Below are 13,347 nucleotides of genomic sequence, written 5' to 3'. Positions count from 1 at the left end.
GAGGCCCACGTACCGCAAAAAAAAAAAAAAAAAGAAGAAGAGTTGAAATTTTAGGTTGATGTAGTGAATTATTTTGTATAGTTACATATATGTCTAAGATTTCACATCAGTTTTCTGCATTATATTTAAGAGATTATTCTTTATGAATTATACAAGGAGAACAATATGCTAATGAGGGAGAAACAATATTAATATACCCCTGTTAATCAAAGCATAGCCTTTGGGGGGAGGGTTCGAAGGCCCATAGTGGATATGGTAAATGGGTTTAACCTTGATTGCTCACTCTCATCAATTGCTAGTGATTGACTGCAGTGTGTTTTGAGAAGAATTCTGAGATCTTGTCTAGGATCAATAGAACAAAGGACTGTTATTGGCTGGATGTGCCTGATAAAGGTACCAATGAAGAAATGGTAGCAAGTATGTCACACATGAACCATCCTTGCCTTCACTAAAAGAGGCATTTCTGGAAGAGGCTTGGAGCATTGACAAGTATGGCTTGTTTAAAGGTTACCCATTCTGTTTTTGTTTTATTTTGTTTTGTTTGTTTGTTTCTTTTGCACCTAACTTACTTCTTGGTACCTCCTGGTCTTTCCAGACTGTAGCCTAGGCAATGTCCTCTCTTTATAGTTTGACTTTTAATTATCCTGGATTTTTTGGTTAGTCTATTTTCAAGACCTGGCCTTTGCTAATTTATTTGGTTAATAAATATGAACAAAATATAACCAAATACAGCAAGATTGGTATGCTTATGTTTTGGGAAGCTGGGTGGATGAAACTTTCAAGCACCCCTGAAGAATATGTAGATTCAACACTGTGAGTCTATTGGTGGGTTAAGATAATGAGATAAGCTGATCTCAGTTGAAGACAGCAGGTGTTAGGTCCAATGGGCTAAAAATTTTAAATAGCCCATTTTATAGAAAAATGGATTTAAGACTTTAGGAAACAAATCTAGGAAACCCAACTGTATTTTGATGGAGTTGAAGCACAGGGCTTGGGAGGTTGATCTTCAGTGTTTGATGTGTAGAAGAGGGAACTGTGTTTGAGGTAGCTTAGGACACTCTCAGCTGGGTTCTGACGACAATATAAGAGTTGAATTAATTAGGCTGTTGAACTTCCCAGGTAACATTATTATGCTTTTCAATAAGAAATATCTAGAAATAATATCTTAACCAAAACAAAGAGTATGATTTTTTTTGAAGAGCCTGAATTTTTGAAATGTTAGGCCCTATATGTGGTTGGATAAAATATTTTATACTCTTTCTTTTGATGCCTCTCAAATAAGATCTTTAAACATTACTTTCCAGGACCAGATTGGCTTCCCTCCACCTCCTACTAGAGCCATCTTGACTTTTCAACTATCCAGTCTTTCTCCAACCCCTATAAGCCCTAAATGTTCTTAGATATTTTGGGTGCCATGCATAAATCCCCCATGTTTTCTTATACTGAATCTTGAGCCTTCCTTTCCTCCATCTAAAAGATTCAGTAGTGCTACAAAAGATACAACTTACGGTGCTTTTCTATTCTCCTTGTGAACTTCTCCATGCCTTTATCAGTACAACATTAAAACTGTAATAATCAGGCATTGAGAACAAGCCAAGGTGACAGTAGCTTCAGTAAGAAGAAGATTAGAGAGAGTCCAAAATGCTGGATTGGGTGGATGGAGGGTGTGGAGAAACCTTGAGAGGAGAAAGTAGAGGAGGAGGAGGTGGAAATGGAAAATATGATTTTAAAAAGACCCTTTTTAAAAAGACTCAAATGGTGATTTAAGGAAAGGTGGATCACAGTAATAATAAAAGCTTATGATTTGCTAAGGGCCTCCATGTGCCAGGCATTCAGCTTCAAGGGTATTATCTCATTTAATACTTAATAATCCTAGAAAGTGCTTTTTTTCACTTTTACTTTAGAGAAAGATAAGAAAGAGTTTCAGGTAGAGCTAGGTTAAGTAGCTCTCCCAAGATCACATAGCCAGTGATTAGACCCATCAGGTTTGAGCTCAGGTTTTGAGTCCAAAGTCCAAAATCCAAGCTTTTCTTCACTGTAAGAGAGGAAAAGATAAAACAGGATGGAGTAACAGGGAGAGTTGGAAGTGGAGCATGAAATGTAAGAATGCATTGCCAGAGGGGAGAGAATGTACAGGACTTGGAAGAATGGGGTGGAAAGAGGGTACTAGAATCCTGAGGAGGGGTAGCAAACACTCCTTGGGGAAGGGGTCTCTTCTGCTGCTCTTTACTCTCTTCATCCAGGACTCAGGTAGCAACAGAGGCTTTGACCAGCTCTTTCCACACACCTGATGAGGAGAGAGTTATGGGCTGGATGGGAGTTTAGTTTCCCCAACATATGAATAATGCCACATGATACAACTGTTAGTGATTGAATGTGGAGAGGAGTGAACAGATGGCGAAGAATAATCCAGGCTTCCAGATTATGCTCCCTTCCCAGGCACAACCCTCCATCAACCAGCACCCAAACCTGTGGTCCTTGACTCTTTGGATCTATTCTTCACTTAGTAGTTGCACATTGTATTCTGGAGCCTAGGAGCTGTTTTGTAAGGTGTTAAATGGCCTTTATCACTTATCAACAAATATACCATGACCATGCAAAGTTCAGCATTTCTGAGAGTACTGGGCCCATTGGTGGCTCTTTGATTCATTTTGTGAAGACATATTTCTCTTGGATTCTTGGGCAGTGGCTTGTCTTAAATTTGCCTCCCAGTAATGGTAATGCAGAATAGTGCAGGAGAATGAAGGAAATAAAGGGATCAAATGTGGTGACCTTCTGCTAGCTGGCTGCCCCATACGGAAGGCAAAAAGGAGCTGTAGCCCTTTGAAAGTCTGAGCCTTGGTTGGTGAAGACACGATGATTCTCATGATCAGAGATGACAAAATCAACAATCAATGCATGGAATATGTATGTGACATAAAGATATTCCTACCCAGGAATATCTCCCAGTTTGTTATATATATATATATATATATATATATATATATCTCCATCCACTGGCGCATGGTCTCTTGTTGGATTTATTTCCTATGCTCCTGTTGTTATGTGAAAACAACCCAGAGAAAACCTCTGGGCCAGGAGATCCTGATGTGTAGGAAAAGGAACAGTATGGGAAGGCAGAAATATAGAAAAGGGAGGTGGGGACTTCCTGGAGGAATAGAGATGCCTGTTCATAACTTTCCAAGGGGTAACACATCCCAATACTCCCATTTCTCCTTGGAATTCCAAGGTTAGCAAAAATGCCTTGTTTGGGGTTGAGCAAAAACTGTTCTGCTTTAAATGGTGAGAAAAAAAATGGCTCTAAGCCATATTTAAGAAATTGTTGACTGTAATTAAGCCTTCATGGGATTCCCCAAGGTTTACTTACCTATAATTGAAAAAATGCAAATGAAGACAGTTAATCAGTGGACTGGCTGACTAAGAAGTACTACCTACCTCAATGAATTAGAAAGGAAAACACAAATATGTCCAGTTGAGAAAGTTACCTGAGAACCAATTGGTAAATTTCTCAGCAACACTGGAGCTTTTTTTTTTTAAGCCTGGCTGAGATTGCAGTGCTTGTCTGCTAAGGCCTTTGCCAACTTCATCTTGAGCCATTACAGACATATTTCCCAACAACTGGCCTTCAGCCTTGGGAGAGCACCAGCTGCCTCCCTGGCGGCACTCAAGGAATCCCTGCAGAAAAAATAACAGACCTTTTCTCCTCCTTTCTGCTGTGATTGAGCCACTACTTAAAGTTGAAAAACATTTACTTTTCAAGATCCTGTAATCAAATGGGAACACCCTTGGGATTAAACCAACTCTTCAGGAGTTAGCCTACAGTATTCTTGCTTTCAGTTATCAAGGATTAGTACATGTTCTAATATTAATAGATTTAATGCAGTTTATTTTTTGTTTTAACGATCATCACAGCCATACCTGTGATGGTCATTTTCACTTCAGACATCATACTTGTTAGTATATTCAGCTAATTTTTACCCTCTGATTTAAAATCATCCCCAAAATGCTTTGTACTTCTGTTCATACTTATGTCTTCAGCTTAATTATTTCATTAATTAGCAACTCATACTGTGGTGTCAGTACAAATTCACAATTTGTCCCAAAGTTAGCTATGGGAAAAAAGATTAAATGCTGCATCATTTAAATAAAAAAATACTTGTTCGAGGTTGATTGGTAGTAACAGAAACAGAAAGTATTAAACAATTTAAATATAGAAGTATCTCTTATAAACTATATCAAGTTGTTTTTGACAACTTTTTCAAAATATGACCTCTTGGAGGAGGGAGGTAAAGAAGTTTCCTTTCTCATGCCACTGAGCATATTCTCAAGGAGCAAGGTGCTGTGATTGATTAGTAATGCCTGCCATGGACACCATAGGGGTGAGTGCAAATTGCTGCCCTATGTTCACCACTGTCACTGTCTTAACAAGAAGGAATTCAGCTTTGCTAATTTATTTCATTGTTGATGTTTGATGAGGAAGAGTGTGTAGACTAGGACACTGAAATGAGGGTTTACCACACAGGAATAATCTTTTTTGTATTCATGTAAACATCCGTGAAGTGGGGAAAGATGTGATTAGGCCGAACCTTTTCACCATATCTTTGTTTGCTTCAGTTATTTATTACCCTGGACTTGCTAGCATTTTATAAAAGTGTTATTGATATAGACTGGAAAATGTAGGGAGATATTTCAAGGTATTTCAAATGTATCACAGTTTCTAAGGGGATCAAATATCTCTTCAAATCCTCATGGATTTTTCAAACATGAAATGTTCTTCTTGGCAGATAATAGGCTGCAATGCTGTGGGTTTCTAACCTCCCATTCATTAACAGCAAAACTGACTTGTAGCAAAGTCTCTTTTTTTTTTTTTTTTCCTGCAGGTAATTTGTGACTCCTTTTGGAGAGATAACTGTTTAAATATAAATAAATGGCCAGCTCCAATAGAGAGATTCCAGTTTTCTCAGGGTATTTACTTTCAATTTATTATCAATTCTTCCAGCACAACTTCCTCCCCTCAAAACACTACCCCAGCCCTGAATATGTATAGTGTAGGTCCATTAAAATATTTCTTGTTCTTATATGTTAAACACTAAGTTAGTCCCATTAAAAGATCTTGCACATTGTTAAAATGAACTCTACCCAGTTTAGCATTCTCAAAGTCATTAGCACTATCAGTTATTATTTGAGAAAATTAGAATAAAAGAGCCTAGGCCCAAATGGGACTAGCTTACCATTCCCAGGCACTTCTAAGCTTTTCAAGGTAATCGCTCCTTGGCTTTTATATTTCAAAATCACCTTCAAAATGATTTGGTTTATTTTATTCAATTTAGCTTAGCCAGTAGTCCAATGACATTTGCATTATTTTTAATGCAAGGACGGATTGCTTTGTACTTGGGATTTGCATGAACTACCATTTATGGTTCATTATTTTGTGGTAATAGATAATCAGCTTTTTGGAAATAGATTCATTTCCAGGTTATATTTCTATCTCTACATGCATATTTTAAATGGATTAATGTGGAGCACAGTGAAATCCTAATTCTCTTCTCTAATTATATTCCTGACCCTCACAAATTAACATCCTAAGATGTTCACTATGTCATATGTGGTTAATCCAATGCATTTCTCTCCACCTCTTTCAGATTACTTTGCACTTTTGACAATGGTATTTTTTTTTTATTTGGGGTGAGGGTGTTTTTTTAAAGCCAGTTGTTAAATCTAAACTGCATTAGCTTTATTGCTGGTTGGCCCCAGGAGGATCACCATTATTATCAAGGGTGAAGGATTGCTAATTACCTAAAAGAATCAAAAGTAGCCTTGGCTGTCAAGGGAATAGTTAAGATATTTCTTGATGATGTTATGTCTTAGATTATTAAAAGAATATTGATTTTGATCTTGAAAGTATGATGCAGAGAAAAATTTTAGTAGATTTATTGGACTTTTTGACCTGTGGGAAGAATATGGGTTTAATATCTCATTCCACATTCTATTAGCTCTCTCTGTAGAAACACTAAATAAGAAATGTGAAGGGAAGAAAAAATCAGACAGAAATTGACATAAATTATATACTTACTGTACGCAGAACTGGAAAGACCAATATAAACAAAACATGGTTTCTTACATCTTGCTCCCTGAATTTCACTCACAGAATTTCAACTCTTCCTTTGATAACTCACTCTACCTACGTGTAGCGCACACACACCTCACTATGTCCAAAGTTAAACTCAACAGTTCAGCACTTCAGCTTCCCACTTATTTCTATCACCTGGATGAATACATCCATATATACCAAATTGTACTAGCTAGGAATTTCAGAATTGTCCTTCTTCAGCACTCTTAACCATCCAGGCATGAACAACGTTCTATTTAACCCATTAGAAAAGTAGTAGAAAAATAGAGGGATAGACTGTAGGGTAGAGAGTAAATGACAATTTGGTATTTCAAGAAATGCAGTTGCACTTTCATTTGAAAGAGTGTGGTTTGAGTCATGCAGTCACATTTCTGTCAAATTCTATTTCTATTGGAACTGAACACCTATTGCAGTATAATCCCCATGTTAATGAAATAGCATGAAACATAATGACATGGTGTTTCAGAAATCTTCAGATGATCCTGTAAATTTTGAGTCATTGTAAGCACTTTTCACAATTCATAAGGAATTAAGCAGCACAAATATCAATTAATGGAAGAATCACATTTCAGGAAGTCTTCCCTCTAGTATTTCTCTCTACTCAAAACGCAAAATGAGGAAAGTGTAGGGAAAGAGAAATCTGTCTATTAGAAGTTAAGTGAGGTTAAGAAGAAGAGAGTGGTAATAGAGGCAGAAAAAGAGCCAGAAAAACCCTATAGAATTGGCTGTAAAACAGCTCTCCCGCCCTTATTTGCTTTTCATGGACTGTAATAGAACAAGATGTGAGGAAACATCTGTTGCCTTTTTAAAATAGTACTTTGATATTTTAAAAAGAATAGTGACAGAATTAGGAGAAGCCTAATTTCCGTGGTTAGGGACAACAGACACCTATGGAATAGAATAGAGAGAATTAATCTAGTACAGCTTGATAAATTTGGGGACTATGGATTCGTCTGCCATGCTCGACACTGAGAAGCATCATAGAGCAATGGTTAGAGCATGGGCTCTGGAGTTAGGCTTCCTGGGTTTAAATCTTGGCTTTCCCACTTAGCTGAGCATAATGGTATTCCCTGTCTGAGGGGTGGATGTGAGATTGAATGAGAGAAAGGAAACTTAAGAAGTTAGTCCAGAGACTGGCTCATGGTAACATTTGCTAAATGTAAGCTATTATTATTATTATTTTTAATTAAGTAGCCACTTCTCTTAGACTTGATATAAGAATTTAATGGGCTGCCTCATAGGAATAGAAAGGCCCTTGAGCAGGAAAAGATACAAGTCTCTTTCTGTGGATGTCTACTCAGTGTATATACAAGCCAGCTTGAGGAATGGCTGGCGACAGTCCACCTTTGAGACTTATTTAAGCTAGCAAGACCAGCCCAGATAAAGGCTTAGGACACTAACCAGAGTAGCTGAGCCCCACCTGAGGGTACAACAATATACAGCAGTCATTTCTGCTGTATATTGAATGTACTTCATAGAAACAGAGCAAGTACAAGAAAAATCTGCAGGGATCGGATCCCAGGAACTGCTGCCGTCAAGGTGCATCCAAGCCAGGAGACCAGTCAAAAGGCCAGGAAGGATTGCTGGGCAGTAACACATCCCAAGCCAGGAGATTTAGTTAGAAAGAATTCAGGCTCTGAGGATGAGACTAAAAATCACAGACCAGGTGAGATGGACGCTCTCACTAGACTTAGTCATGATGTTTATAGGATGCCCAGGCAGAGTTAATAATTGAGATCAGTTCATTTCGAATGATAGTTAGTCACTGAAAAACAAGACCCCAGAGATTAAATGATGCTTCAGAGAAGTAATGCAATGTAGTGGTTCAGATGTGGGGCTTTGGAGAGAGAGAGTACAGGTCTTAATTCCTACTTTGCCAGTTACTACAGGGACAAGTTATCCTACCTCTCTAAGCTTTCCTTTTCTCATCTTTAAAATGGGGGTAACAGTTTCTACTACAAGGATTTTTGAAACTTGAGTCATGCAAATTAATTAAAAGGACTAAGGCAATGCCAAGCACCTAGTAAGTGCTCAAGTAATGTTGGGTATTAATATTATTAGAATTTCATTAACACATCTTGTTTGAAAATGCCCTAGTTACAGTATACACCACAAAATAGAGCACAATTATGTGAAATAAGTTTTCTTAAACTTTCCATTTAAAAATCTTCTTTCCATGTAGCTTTACTCTTTTTAATGTATTTTCTTTAGGAAGTGAATTTTTAGCAAGATGTGCCACTTGGAAACCAGGTCTCAGTGCTATTTTGGACAAGTATAAAGGAGACCCATTTTTAAATAAAACAAATTATGATTGTGCTGAAAATGATCTAAATCATTACAGTGGGTATAGGGCAAATGGTAAAATTTATCCCTGGGGAATTCAAGTTTTAAGAAGAAGTCAAATTTTGTATTAATTTTAGATTGGCCTTATTGCCTTGGAGTATATTTGTTCAGGCTTACCCAGCCCTCACCTCCTCGCTTTGCCTTGCCATGAATTCAGTACCTGCCCCACCAGGTGGCTTGAACAAAATCATTGACTTTATAATTTAGAGTCTCACTGTCAACTAATGTGTTAGGTTTATTCATAGGATTCCTGTGTCAGGCTGGGAGAGCAAAGGGGTTCTGAAGAAGAAACAGGCTATCATATTTTTGCAGCAGAATTAGACACCATCTATCTGAAAATGGAATCTGTGGTAAAAATCTCCAAATTATTTGTAATTCTTCTTTTTGGATCCACTCAATTCTCCCAACTCAATTCTCCCAAGATTTGCTTTTCGGGGGACAATTTAAAATACAATAGACATATCTTGCCCTAATCTACTTCTGCTAATTCTGTTACCCCAAAGCAAATCAACAGAACTGTCCCTGATATAATATCATTCTACTCTCTCTTTACCCATAGCACACAACAAAAGTAACTAACTTTATGACCGAATTTTACTCTTTTCTGAAACCTTATAGACTTTTACAGGGAACTGTCGATTGGCCAAGGGGTATGGTATCTAGCTCCTAAAGAAACTATGACTGATCTAATCATCCCAGCATTTTGCTATCTTATCTATTTTCTTCATTATTTGTACTTCTGCCTGGGGGTATAATTGGAAAGATGAAAAAGTGAGATTCAGTTGGATAATTAGCTGTGATGTTACCAAACTTGTTGATGGTGGAAGTCCTGAAATCATTGGTTGAAATAAGCCTTGAGAGAGTCCTTGGGTGTCATTAATCCAGTGGTTCTTAACCTTTGGCATGAATCAGAATCCCCTGGATTGCCAGTTTTTTTGATTCAGAAATGTGGGGATTGGCCTGAGAGAGTGCATTTCTAACAGGTTCCCAGGTGATGCTGGTTCAGAGACTGTACTTAGAGAATCACTGGACCAATCTGTGCCTGTTTTTCCTTCTATTAACATGAATAATCTAGAATTTGCTTTTCCTTAACTAACTTTAGAAACTTATGCTGTAAAAGTAAACATTATGGGTTAAACAGTTATTTTGGTATATGGACACCTTATACAGTGTAATAGAATTGGTAACACAACTAGTTACTCTATCCAATTGGTTGATTTAATTTGCAAAGCAATCAATTATATATTCATTGAGTCGTGGCTCTAATCCACAAATCTCAGCTTCTCTATATTATTGTGGCGTCAATGTAATACTGGCTTTTAATCGTGTGTGTGTGTGGTGAAGCCTCAGTTTTATGGTATTGTAAGAAATTTATACGTAGAAAGCTTCTTCCATTGTTTTCTCAAATAATCTGATTTTATGAGCTTTTTTATGGTAGAAGGATTGAGTTTATTTCTCATAGAATTTTTAAACTCAGAATAATGTTTATTTAGCTTTAATAAAGGATGTGGAACAGATAACAGCCAGAACAACATAATAGAGTCGTTAGATATAACTTCTTTTTTTTAACATCTGTTATGGAGTAGAATTGCTTTACAATGGTGTGTTAGTTTCTGCTTTATAACAAGTGAATCAACTGTACATATACATGTATCCCCATATCTCCTCTCTCTTGTGTCTCCCTCCCATCCTCCCTATCCCACCCCTCTAGGTGGTCACAAAGAACTGAGCTGATCTCCCTGTGTTATGTGGCTGCTTCCCACTAGCTATCTATTTTATATTTGGTAGTGTATATATGTCCATGCCACTCTCACTTTGTCTCAGCTTACCCTTCCCCTTCTCCGTATCCTCAAGTCCATTCTCTATGTCTGCGTCTTTATTCCTGTCCTGCCCCTAGCTTTAGATATAACTTCTGATGTCCCCAGTCACTGCTTGGGACTTGCTTTGGTCACAAGAAATGACAAGTTAAGTGAAATCAAGTCACATCACATAGTGGAGTCACTGTGTTTGGGGTCACTGGGCATAACACTGTTAATTACTTCATACCCAGAAGGTTGTATGCCTAGTTCCTATTCTCTAATATAGCTACACCGATTACAAGTTATACAATGAACAATCTCAGCAACTAGGAGCACATTACTTAGGAACATTCTTGGATCCCTCATTTAACTGCAATGGATACATTTCCTTAGTTACTATTACAGGTTTAATGAACAAACTACATTCAGGCATCCCTGAGGCTGGAGTAATATTTGCAGTCCAGCTGTTAATTCTTTCCTTTCACTAGGTGACATGTAGAATCCTGGCTGAAAGGGGGTCTGAGAAATGCAGTTTTGAACTTTTCCAGCTTTTGTGGTCCAGGAGTTTGAAACAGTTATTGAACGGTCCAGTATACAGTCTATAACACACTGCCTAACTGGTTAAAAGCAGAAAAGAGGTAACTTGAAAAATACCTGGTCTTAGAGTCTGGAGATGAACTTCTACACCTACTCTGCTCTAAGTTGTGCCTGGTCTTAGCAATTTTAAAGCCATTCTACCCAATAGGGTGGCAGTATGGCACAGTAGTACAGTCTTTAAGGACCCCATCACTTAAGCTGTATAAACCTGTGAAAATTGCTGGACCTCTGCATGCACCAGATCTCTCACCATATAATGGCAATGACAGTAATACCTCCGTCACAGGGTTGTTGTGAGAGTTAAGTGGGGAAACAAAGTTCTTAAAATAGCATTTGGCACATCGTAAGAAATCAATATTTCATTAGCGCATGGATAAGGGGGTCTCATTGAATGTTCTTTGACCTATGCAAGTCTGACACAACTGTTGATATTTTATATGAGGTATATTTAAGACCTGGGAATAGTCAGGTACCACAGCACAATAAACACCTAAGTAAAAAGTCAGCGCACCCATGGACGTATTCCTCTGCTTAGCTGCCTGCATCCCTACCAATCCTGAGCTCAAGATGGAGAAATAGTCTACAAATAGATACTTCCACTGAGAGAGCCATAAAACCCCTTATAACATTTTATTCGTTAGTGCCTGCCAAATGCTTTTCAAATAATTGTCATTATTACCAATCAGCCTAATGCAATAACATGACATGTTCCCCTTTGGAAAACTTTTGTTACGTTGGAATTCTTACATGCCAAAAGGAGGGTTTTGTCTTTCGAGGTACTGGGATTTTAGAAAACTGCATATCGTCGAGTATCCTCTATTTTTTCTTTTTATTTTGGGATTAGGGCTAGAAGACAGGTGACTGCTTTGTAACCTATTCTCCTTATCATGTAACAATCTGCTCCTTTTTCGGCAATACTGTATACTTGCATAAACACAACATTGTTTTAACTGAGAAATTGCACCTCCATCTTCTGAATGTTGTGCCTTGGCTAACCCAGGTATATTTCATTCTTCTTCCACTCCAGCTGGACAGTGCCACATCGCTCATCCAGGCAGCTAAAAATCTGATGAATGCTGTTGTCCTCACGGTGAAAGCATCTTATGTGGCCTCAACAAAATATCAGAAGGTCTATGGGACAGCAGCTGTCAACTCACCTGTTGTGTCTTGGAAGATGAAGGCTCCAGAGAAGAAGCCCCTTGTGAAGAGAGAAAAGCCTGAAGAATTCCAGACACGAGTTAGACGAGGTTCTCAGAAGAAACACATTTCGCCTGTACAGGCTTTAAGTGAATTCAAAGCAATGGATTCCTTCTAGGACGATAGGCTTTAACAAGAAAGCTTTTTCTTTCTTTTCCTTTTCTATTCTTTTCTTTTTAATTCCATTTTTGTATGTATACCTGCTGACTCATATGCCTCTGGCATGGGGAACTAAGGGAGCAGTGTCTGTTTGCATGTAAGATGAGATGTGATCAATAGTGCTGATCCATCTGTAGCCCAGGGAGGGGATAGGGAGTTCCTGTCCCAAGGTGGCACAGAGCTGTCCTTTGCAACATTCTAGTAAAATTGGGCAAAGAGTTCACATTGCAATGTTTATGGGAGCGGGAGGGATGGGGAAAATAAACTTAACTCTACAAAAGCAAACTCTAATGCATGCAAGAATCATTAAGTTGGCAGGTATATTAATAAGCGAAAAATCTGGAAGTGTAATGGTAGAACATAAAGCTTGTATTGCTTCTGTTTCAGTGCAAAAGTGTACTAGCCAATACGCTTAAGTGTGTGGCCCACAAATTGAGCAATTTAACGTTGACATCATATCGATGATATTATGTGGAGTTTTTACTAAGGGGAAACTAACTCGTCCAGCCGAAAATGTTTCTTTTAATCTGTATTCTGTTCTTTCTCTCCTAGTCGTGCCATTACTAGTGCTCATGTTATCAATTTCCCCCTTTACTGAAAACATAAACATTTATTTAAAACAATTATAATCCTTCTGGGGGCACTGGAAGCACAATGTGGTGATCATCTTGCTTTTACTTTTTTAAAAATTTGAACTATGATTTTGCTAGAAATAGGAAGCCCAGTGATGGAATGTTAGAGGAATGGAAACTGACAGTGTGTGAAGATTTAGAGGCAAATACATAGGTGTAGCTTGGAGTGCTGGTATCTAATATACCATTGTATCCACTAACTCGAAATAAACACATTTAATCTTGACATCTGAAGAATGCTTTCCTTCTTTGAATTCATGCTTATAAAAGATTAGCTCATCTTCTTGAAAACTGATTAAAAATGCTTTGTGTTCATTTTTAGAAATTGGAGGTAAAAGTAGCTAGGTGATATGTAAAGAAAACTCTGGGATATCTTTAAGTCCAGGAATTGTTTTTTGTGTGTGTTTTCCCATGTGTTTTTATTCACTTTCAAACTGAATCTAAAATGAGAAAGTCATGTGTTAGAATTTTCTGGGCCACGTTTAACCCT

At 37.8% G+C, this 13,347-nt stretch overlaps 1 protein-coding gene across 2 annotated transcripts in view; it reads left to right on the top strand.

Moving 5' to 3' along the window:
• The window catches only part of CTNNA2 (catenin alpha 2), a 1,193,101-nt gene extending 1,180,018 nt beyond the window's left edge, over positions 1–13,083 (top strand). For both annotated transcript variants that reach the window (XM_030837530.2, XM_030837533.2), the window contains one exon: positions 11,897–13,083. In XM_030837530.2, coding sequence (XP_030693390.1) covers positions 11,897–12,184 — 288 coding nt within the window. In that variant the 3' untranslated portion in view covers positions 12,185–13,083. The remainder of the gene's footprint in view (positions 1–11,896) is intronic.
• Positions 13,084–13,347: the final 264 nt, after the last annotated feature.

Source organism: Globicephala melas, chromosome 12 (genome assembly GCF_963455315.2).
Source record: "Globicephala melas chromosome 12, mGloMel1.2, whole genome shotgun sequence".
Classification (NCBI taxonomy): domain Eukaryota; kingdom Metazoa; phylum Chordata; class Mammalia; order Artiodactyla; family Delphinidae; genus Globicephala; species Globicephala melas.
Note: the sequence above shows the minus strand (reverse complement) of the source record. Positions and strands in the feature narration are given on the sequence as shown.